Raw genomic sequence first — 10,000 nt, 5'->3', positions numbered from 1 at the left:
CATCTGATCATGCCTTGATTTCATTAGTAGTGAAGACTGAGTAGTCTGTCCCTGATGTATCATACTCATGTAAGATTTATATGAAATCTCAAGCTGACTGGAATGGAATTTTGCATGATCTTTTGGGCTTGAATTGGTCACAATTGTTTAGTAGTGTTGATCCTGTTGTCTCTTTGAATGAGAATCTAGTCAACATAATTGAGAGGCGTATCCCATCTTGTGTGCTAAGGTACCGAGTGAACGACAAATCGTGGTTGTAGACGTACTTATTTGGAGAAGCAGGAGGCCCATCATCTTTGGAAGGGTAACAGATCAGATTTGACCTGGAATAACTGTACTCAGCTTAGAGCTTTTTCTCTGAGAGTTCATGCTTCAACTGAAAAGGAATACAATTTAACCATTAAAGAAACCCTTTCTGGTACAACCCAGGAACATAAGTGGTGACTGCCCTTAAATCTGTACTCTTTGGTGAAGGTGCAACAGTTCCTCCTTTACTTAAACCATATGGTTCAGTCACTCACTGTTCAAAGGAAAAGGCAACCCTTTTGGCTGATGTGTTTGACAGTAAACAGAGTAATGAGAAACTCGAACTTCCTTATTCCTGTTTTCTTGAGGCTAAACTAACTAGTTCAGCTTTTCGATCTCAGGAAGTTAAAGCTCTGTTGATGGACCTTGATGCGTATGGAGGTGTAGACCCAAATGATATTTTTCCTTTGTTTTTTATAAAGACTGCAGATTTCTTAGCTCCTAAATTATCTGTAATTTGGCGCAAGTTAGCAAGAAGAGGAGCTTTTAGCACTTGAGACAATTAGTAATGCTACCCCACTATGTAAATGTGTTTGTGGTAGCTCAAGTCCAACTGATTACCATCCAATTTCTACAACTCCCATATTATCTAAAGTTATTGAACGTCTTCTGGCAAAACGTCATAGTAGGTTTGTTCCCTAGTTTGCAATTCGGTTTTCGTAAAGGCCTTGGAGCATGTCATGCCCTTCTTACAATCTCTAATGCTGTACAGAAATCCTTTGATTTTGGTCAGGAAGTTCGTGTTATTGGCCTTGATTCTAGAGCTGCCTTTGACCGTATTAATTATGAGGCCTTTGTTTTCAAACTCAAACAGTTGGGAGTGGGTGGGTCGTTTCTTAGTATTATTATTGATTTTTTAAGTAATAAATCTCAAAGAGTTGTTGATGGGCATCATAGTGAGTGTAGGAATGTGATATGTGGTGTTCTACAGGTAGCATTCTTGGCCCATTACTGTACTATTCATACTATATATGCATGACATGTGGTTTGGCCTAAAAAATAAGCTTGTTGCATATGCAGATGATGCTACACTCTTTGCATCGATTCCATCTCCTGAATGTAGATCTGGGGTTGCTGAATCCCCTAATAGAAATCTAGCTAAAATTAGTGCATGGTGCAAATTATGAGGTATGAAATTGAATCCTAACAAAACTCAGAGTATGATTTTAAGTAGGTCAAGGAAAGTGGTTCCTCAACATCCGGATCTCAGCATTGATAATGTTTCTCTAACTTTGGATGACTTTTTGAAATTTCAGGTGTGATTCACAACAGCAATTTTACTCTTGAGAAACACATTAGGTCTGTGTCTTCTTCAATTGCACAAAAAAATTGGCTTATTGAGAAAGTCTTCCAAGATTTTCGGTGATCAATCTATTCTGAAGAAGTGTTTTAATTCTTTCATTGTACCTTGTTTCGAGTATTGTTCTCCTGACTGGTCTTTAGCTGCTGATTCTCATCTTCATTCGTTGGACAGAAACTTACAGTTTATTAAATTTCTTATTCCTGATTTAGAAATTAATTTTTGGCCCCATCGTTGAATTAGTTCATTATGCATGTTGCATGAGATTTTTCATAATTCGGACCATCCTTTACATTCAGATCTTCCTGGACAGTTCCATCCTGTTTGTAATACTAGGCAGGCAGTTAATTCTAATAGTCTAGAAGTTTTATTCCAGCTGTGACCAAGTTGTGGAATGATCTTCCTAATCGGGTAGTTGAATCGTAGAACTTCAAAAGTTCAAACTTGCAACAAATGTTTTTATGTTGAACAGGCTGACATAAGTCTTTTTATCGTATATATATGACATATCTATTTTGATGTTACTGTTTTTAGAATAATTTATTGTTAATTGTTTCTCTTTGTTTATTTATTTCCTTTCCTCACTGGGCTATTTTTCCCTGTTGGAGCCCTTGGGCTGATAGCATCTTGCTTTTCCAAATAGGGTTGTAGCTTAGCTATTTATAATCATCATCATCATCATCATCATCATCATACTGCACTATAATAAATCCGCACTTGCCCTTGTTTTAGTTCTGGGCAAGGAAACCCCATAAGAAAATTAACTTCAGGTGAATTTTTTCTGATAGTTTCAGGGCATTAAAATACTAAGTATAGTATAAGGATCCTGGTGAGACTATGAAAATAGAATAGAAAATTAGATTTTTTTTTTTTTTTTTGTAAAGTAAATAACAAAACCAAACTAATCCCTATACACATTAAGAAGTTATCGACAAAAATGAATAAATCCAAACTTTATCATTTCCATTCAACTCCAGTTTGAGTGTTCTTTCTAATGATGCCTGACGACGGTTGTGGATGCTCTGATTCATTGATCATGTCACGATTGAGTGAAGTATGAATATTATCAATAGTTATTCTATCTGGTTTAATTAAAGAAATGCAAAATGTTTGCTTGCTTTTTCTTACTAATTATGGGCCTGTTATATCCTATTTTATTTGAATCTGAAAGCCAAAGAAGAGGAAGAATTGGTGATTTGAGGAAAAGTTACTCGTGTTTGATGTTTCACATTTAAATTATACAAATACCAAAAGATTTGTTATGCTATCAACACAAACCTATAGGAAAGCACTATAATTACGAAAAAAAAAAAATAAAATAAAAAAGGAATAGGCCTTAGTCTCCACATTTACCAAAATTTGTGACACACTTTTGGGTCCTGTAACAATTAAACATTATCTTTTTCACTGTTGCCTGGTTATAGCTGAAGCAGGGAATGTAGATAACTGTGTTTGATACAGTTATGAAACAGATAGAACATGTTCCGTTTTATTTGATATGCGTTTTATGTAGGCCTACACTACATCAGGAAAAATTCATTTATGTTTAATGTTTAATTTATTGTAATTAATATTGGTTAGTTAATTAATACTGTTCTTTTCTTCTAAATGCCGGATTAAAATGTTTAATGTTGAATTTGCAACATTGAGTTATCTGTCTTTTGTGCAATTTGTATCATGGTTTCCTGAAGAGGATTAAGGAAACGAAAATTTAAATATCTCAATTTTTCAGCGGAGCACCAAAAAATTTTCACGGACTACCAGTGATCCGTGGACCACTGGTTGGTGACTGCTACTCTAGTTTGTTCTCTATAAGTCTAAAAGACAGTGAATGTACCATTAATTTGTTTCAAAAGCAATACTTTTCTCATATTTATGAGTCTCTGTCTAAGAATGTATCAATAACTAGTATTCCCTAGGTTCATATCGTTAAAACCTTTTAAGGTGTTTTTTTTAGGAAACGAATATCTATTTAAGGCGTTCTTTTCCCAAATAATTTCCAATCAGCCTTTATATAGGGTATAGATCAATGCTTAATTGGGGTAGTTAAGCATCTGGTATTAGACATCTACTTAAAGGTATTGTAATGGATATATTTGTCCCTGTCAGTATAGGGTATCAGTTATCCGGTCTAATTGTCAGGTTTGGGATGTGGTTTTATGTAGTAAGTTCAATTTTGAATCTTTGGTTAACTTTCACTCACAGATTTAACAAGCATATGCATTATAAACTACAACCACTGGGAAACTTTCACTTCTAGATTCCACATCTAAATGTATTGTAAACTGCAAGCACAAAATGTTTTTAGGTGGGCTTTGGAAGCTCAAGTTGATTGTCTTTTATGCCTTCATTCATTGGTAAATTGTTTTAAGACTAAAGAGTCGGTTACAATTTTTTTTTTTTACTTTTCCTCTTTTGAAAGGGTTGTAAGTATTTCATCTGAAAATAGTGGTCCTTGTTCATTAAGAGACATTCAGTATACTGTATATGGAAGAAACTATAGTAGAGATATTACAGGTTGTGCTCCTAATTAACTATGTGATCTTAGAATGTCAATTCGTCCTCTGTCCAAGGGCCAGTGTAATTTCTTATTTGAATGTTTATGCTCTGGAACTCACAAAGTTTAGATCAAAATCTTTTATAAACCTTGAAGATTAAGGTTTTAGACATTAGTAGTAGACCTACATACCATTATTTTTTGCAGAAAGCATTTTTTTTTAAATGATTTTATAGACATTTCAATAATGTACCCGTTTGGTCTTGAGGAATCCTGATTTTCTTACTGAGATTATTAGCTTCTAAGTCCTATAGTGGCAACTGCTGTGGCCTTTTAAATTTTTTTAAAGAAATTAAGTTTTGATTTCTTTTTTGATATTTCAATTATTGTTAGAAATACAATCTGGAGCCCTATTGGAAAACTGTCTTTGAGAAGGTTCTCATTAAATTCTAGAGTTATCGAGTCTAGAATTTGTTTTAGGTTATACATTTCAGAAATTTTCTAATCCATCTCTTTCTTTCACTGGCATCCAACCTCTATTAGAATGTGAGAGTCAGCAATATGGACATTAGGGGAGGTTCATAGAAGTAAACCAAATTTTGATTTTAAGATTTTTATTTCCATACGCACTTGATGTTCATATTCATGTCCACCCGCCTCTCCACAGATGAGTGATGTCAAAGAGTAAGGAACTCTTTCTACTTCAAAACTTGAAAATGCAAAACTCCTAATCTGCTACTTAACCAATAACTGTTAAATTTTCACCTTACTTTACTGGCGTCCTGTATAGTTTGAAATGAAAGAAAATCAAAACATTTTTTTTCATAAATTTTTGGGGTAAATGTTGATAAAACAATAACAGTTGAGTATAGGAAATAGAAATTTTACTATTAAAATTTTGTTGTTCATATTAATAGGTGGTGTAAAATATAAAAGATGAAAAACCTTTTAAATTGCTGAAATGTATAAGAGCAAATGTATTCAATTGCTAGGAGAACCTGGTCTCAAAAAATTTAAAGCATTGCTGTTATTTAGGGGAGGTGAGGTATAGAGAAGGCAATTAGCAAAAAGAAAAAAAATAGATTTCCAGAAATAATTTGAAAAGGGATTTGCTTAGCCACTGGTGAATATACAGTATCTATCTTGTTGGTAAACAGCTAAAATTTATGATGGCTTTATAAGGCCTGTTCTACTCTATTTAGCTAAGGAATAGATACCCGTACTTGAAAAGAACTGGGGGAGATTTTGAAGGGATGTGGTCATAAAAAATTACAGATTCATGGTTGGATTAATGGGGAAAGTTCATGTACCAAATGAGGAAGTTTAGAAGAACAATACTGTCCAGAGACTAAAATAAGATGGAGATCTCAAAGATTTGGATGGTTTTGATATGTGGACAGAAAGAATGAAAAACATGGAAGAAAGGTAGTTGCTATGGAAGTACTTTAGTAATACAAATGAAAAGGAATGCCAAGAAAAGCATTTATTAAGGGCTTAGATGGCAACCTAAACCAAATCGGAATTCCCGGACACCTGAGAGAAGGCTGTGTAGGTACAGTACTCATTTCAAATTTAACCTTTTAACAACGATTTTTAATTATAGTGGTTTGGACAGTAATGTACTGTATTTGCAAAATGTTGAATTTTGATTGACAGTTTGAATTATTTCGTCTTTGTCTTTATATTTCAGATTGTTTCTGTTTGCAAGCCAACCAGGGAATGTTGTGTATGGAATGTCCGAGAGGGAAAGAAATTCATACAGGTAGCCTTACAGACAAATGGTGTAAAGTACAAATGTTTCAGGGCAAGGTATGTGTATCTGTCAAAAATGTTTTCTTGCAGTGGTCTGTAGGAATATGCTGTAAATAGTTTCCTAATTTTTAAACTTTTCTCATAATCATAACTAAACTCGGTAACTAATTTATAGATTGTACAAAACCTTGTTGGTTAGGAAACTCTGTTCATTGTATCTATTTTTGCTAGTGTTGTTCTCATAACTTGTTACCAAAATTTATTCTGTATTACACTTGTTTTTGTTAAAAACAATCTCTTTCTAGGTATGGTATGGTAGAGGGTGATCCCACAAAAAGTAAACTATTCACCATAAGCAACCCTGTTGTTGGTACGAAGAATCCAGCTGTAGTTGCCAAGTGGTGTGGTCAGACATATGCACAAGAAAAGTCACAGCAACTGGCAGGATCACTAGGGAGTCTGGCACTGAGTGATGATGGCCGTTACTTGGCCACAGGAACTATGGGTGGAAATATATATATTTTGATAGCTTTTAGTTTACAAGTAAGTGACTTGAGTTCATTTGTTGATTTTTATTTTAGTTCAGAAATGGTTGTCATGAAGAATGGAAATACATCTACTCTCTTGACCTGTTCATCTATTTTGGATTTCCTTTAGGAATTCGGTCTAGCCTTTCCATCTATATATACTGTATAACATATGAAATTTAAGACTTGAATATTCACAGCAAAACCTTGTAAGTTTTTAATAGTATAGTGTTGCCACAGTCCCTCAACATACAAAAAATATATGTAATATTAATTTACATATAGCACAAAAAAACCTCCTTAATCGCTGAAGCACCATCTGCTTATTTGACTTTGTTATTGAACTTTTGATACCATTATAAAAGAATATATGCTGGTAAATCACTTAACTGCGCCAAGCAAAATACAACCAACCATTGGCCTCTTGCTTGATGCTTGTGCTTTCTGAGAGTCTGCTGGGCCCAGCTTCTTGATACCCACATTTTGCATTGTGTTGCTCTCAGTCTTTCGTGGCAACTTCTCTATTGTGTTTATGTGCTATTAGCTCATCTGTATGGACAAAGGCAGGCAACCATGTGACTGTGTGGTGTATATTATGCTAACTGTAGTCGTGCCTTTTAAGAGTGGTTCAAGTAAAGCAAATGTTAGCTAAAAGAGCTTGTAAGGTTTTGGCCTATGTTCTTGATAATCAAGAGAGAAAAAGAAAACTTTTCAGAAGTTGCTAACAGGATTGGAGGGCATTAAATTTCTGGATAGAAGATATGACAAAAAGAAGGATACCTATCTATTCACTCGTAGTGCAACGAAAGTCCTTAAGCTTAAAGGATTCAGCAGGATTGAAAGTAATTGATTGTGTTTCATAACAAACTATTTTTCCAAATGTAACTCGATTCGAATGAATAGTTTTTATAATGAATTTTTTGTACTTGTTTATTTTCATTTGTTCCGTAACCGAAATACAAACCACGCTATTTAATTAGGGTATTACTTTCGGCGTAGCTGAAATGACGAGCCATTAGATTTTTAACGAGGGTATACTACCCCCTCGCTGAGGGGGTAGGGGAGGGGTAGCTAGCTACCCCTCCCCCCCCTCACACACCGGTGAGTAGCTCACTTTGCTTTTGGCTCGGGTGATGAACAGACGTGTCTGCTCCCACCCTCGCTTATTGACAGCCTTAATCTTTTTCGCTTTTTCATTGCAGTGTGTGCTTGGAAGTTGGCCTCTACCATTATGCGGAAGTGTCTCGGATTACCTGACTGCCCTTGTGGTGCATATGTGTCGGCGGTCGAAACGAACCCTCACATCTTATGTCCGTTCTGCAGGGGCCAACGGTGTGATAGAGACAAAGTGTGTAGTGAGTGTAGGGAGTGGTCTACCTCCCAGTGGGAGAGGTTTTCCCGGCGCCGGAAGAAGAAGTCCAAAAGGGATCTTTCTCCTTCAAGGGTTTCCTTGAAGAAAGAAAATTACAAGGACTCTTCTTCCATAGCCTGAACCTCCTCCGAAGCTCCCGCTCGATCGGTCTCTTCTGAGAGGCCGTCGAGTGGTAGTGTAGGCCGTTCTTTTGTTGACCGACCTCGGGGTTCGGGAGAGGGAGTGGCCTCCCATAGCGAGGCAGCTCCTCCCCCTCCCCCGGGGGAGTATTTATCTATTAACACTGTTGCTAATGATGATTTGTTGCAGCTTTGGGCTTCCTTGGGGCTTAAGGGCTCGCCCTTCAGGGAAGCCCTGTTTGACATAATCAAGTTGGGGGCTGCTGTCAAACAGTCGCCGGCGGTAGCAGAGGTTGACCCTCTGTCTATCGTCGACGTTGTTGTGGCAGGGGCCTCCGACGAGTTAGGTCAAACCCCTGCCTTGGTTCCCGATGCACCTGAAGGCTTAGTTTCTCCCTCCGAACATCCTTCAAGGGAGGAGCTAAGTCCAACAGTCTCTCCTGCAGGTGATTCTCCCCCTCGGGGGAGTTCACTGACAGAGACTCCTCTTCGGAGGACTGACGATGGTGTGCCTGCCGCCCCCAGAGGACGTATCCGTCGGAAGGCTCGCCCTCCTCTTCGCCGTAGAGGCCTTCCTTCTTCCCACAAGGGAGTTAAGAGGCGCCTCTTCGGCTCTTCTCCGTCGCAGTTCCCCGCAGAGGATCCTCCTCGCTGTGCACCGACCGTTACAGTTGCATCCTTGGACCTCTCTGCTGATTGTTCTCCTTCGCCTGCCAGACCTTCGGACCTGCCGTCTCCGTTCCTGGCTGCTGACGCGCTTTGGGCGCCCACACATCCCGTTATCCAACGGGCACCGGTCCCTTCGGGGCAAAAGGGGCTTTCTCACAATGTGAGCAAGTCCCTTAAGCGCCAGGTATCCCCTGCGCTCCAACGTTCTCCTGCGGGCTCGCCTGCGGTGAAGTCCTCTCTGCTCAAAACTTCATCCTCGGAGACAACGCCCCAGAGACCACCTGCAGCTGAGACTTCTCGCCATCGCTCTCCTGCTCGCCAGCGCTCTCTTGCTCGCCAGTGCTCACCTGCGCGCCAGCGATCTTCTCCTCGCCAGCGTACAACTGCTCGCCCTCATCTTGATGCGTGCCTCGCGCGCCCACGATCTCCTGCTTGCCAGCGCTCTTCACCTGCGCGCCAGCGTTCGCCTGCACTCCATCGTTCGCCTGCGCGCCCAAGATCTCCGGATCTGGGCGCAAGAAGGAAGAAACGAGTTTCTCCTTCTCTTCAGCGTACGCCAACATGCCATAGGACCCCGCCGGCTCGTCAGCCATCGCCTACGCACCATCACACGCAGACACCAGTTCCTGCTGTGCGCCCTCCTGCACGCCCACGCTCTAGGGGTTACACCCCTGCGCGTGGGCACTCGCCCAGAGCTCGCCGAGATCCTGGGCACCCACGCGCTAGCGAACAATCTCCAACGCGCGTGCAAACGCTTGCACTCCCGCCTGCGCTTCCTGCTTCTCCAGATCGCGCAACTGCGCGCCATCGATCTCCTGAGCGCCCGCGCGCGCCATCGCTCGCCTGCGCGCCATCGCTCACCAACGCGCCATCGCTCTCCTGCGCGCCAACGCTCGGCCGCGCTCCCACATGCGCCCTCGCCATCATCCCCGCGCGCGTGCGACCGATCGCCCGAGCGCTATCCTAGTAGGGTACTATCGCGTGAGCGCCAGCGCGATCCCCAGCGCGTTTCTCATCGGGAGGCACAACGCGAGCCTACAGGGACGAGAGCAGCCAGGTCATCCTCACGTTCCCCCCCCACCCCCCGCAAGCGCAGACCAGCGCGCTCGCAGGAGGGAGGGAAATCACCAGATGGGTCCAGGAACCAACCTTCCTCTTCCCTTTCCTTCCAGGCAGGTCCAGCAGTCGTGTCTAGTACTCCAAAGGATCGCCTGATCCCCTCCCCTTCAGAGGGAGTCTCTGACAGCGCTGCTGTCAGTAAGCAGCCATGGTTTGGATCCCTCATCAGAGCTGACGTGCAGGCTGTCAAACCTGCCTTCGCTGAGATGTGTCTCAAAACTATGGCGGCTCCGACCCCACTGAAGAGAAAGAGAGGAGTAGAAACCGTGGTAACTTCTCCGAGGGTCAAGCTGGCTCCTCGGACATCCTTGTGGAAGGCTCTCTCTCCCCCCCAGACGT

General features: G+C 40.8%; 1 protein-coding gene across 1 annotated transcript in view; it reads left to right on the top strand.

Moving 5' to 3' along the window:
• LOC137615882 (guanine nucleotide-exchange factor SEC12-like) overlaps window positions 1-10,000 on the top strand; it is a 152,000-nt gene that overhangs the window by 129,780 nt on the left and 12,220 nt on the right. Inside the window, exons 5-7 of the mRNA XM_068345598.1 lie at window positions 5,794-5,912; window positions 6,161-6,398; window positions 7,585-7,714. Of these exons, the coding sequence (XP_068201699.1) occupies window positions 5,794-5,912; window positions 6,161-6,398; window positions 7,585-7,714 (487 nt within the window). The remainder of the gene's footprint in view (window positions 1-5,793; window positions 5,913-6,160; window positions 6,399-7,584; window positions 7,715-10,000) is intronic.

The sequence above is a fragment of the Palaemon carinicauda genome, chromosome 1 (genome assembly GCF_036898095.1).
Source record: "Palaemon carinicauda isolate YSFRI2023 chromosome 1, ASM3689809v2, whole genome shotgun sequence".
NCBI classification, from domain to species: domain Eukaryota; kingdom Metazoa; phylum Arthropoda; class Malacostraca; order Decapoda; family Palaemonidae; genus Palaemon; species Palaemon carinicauda.
This window is presented reverse-complemented; position numbering and strand designations above follow the sequence as displayed.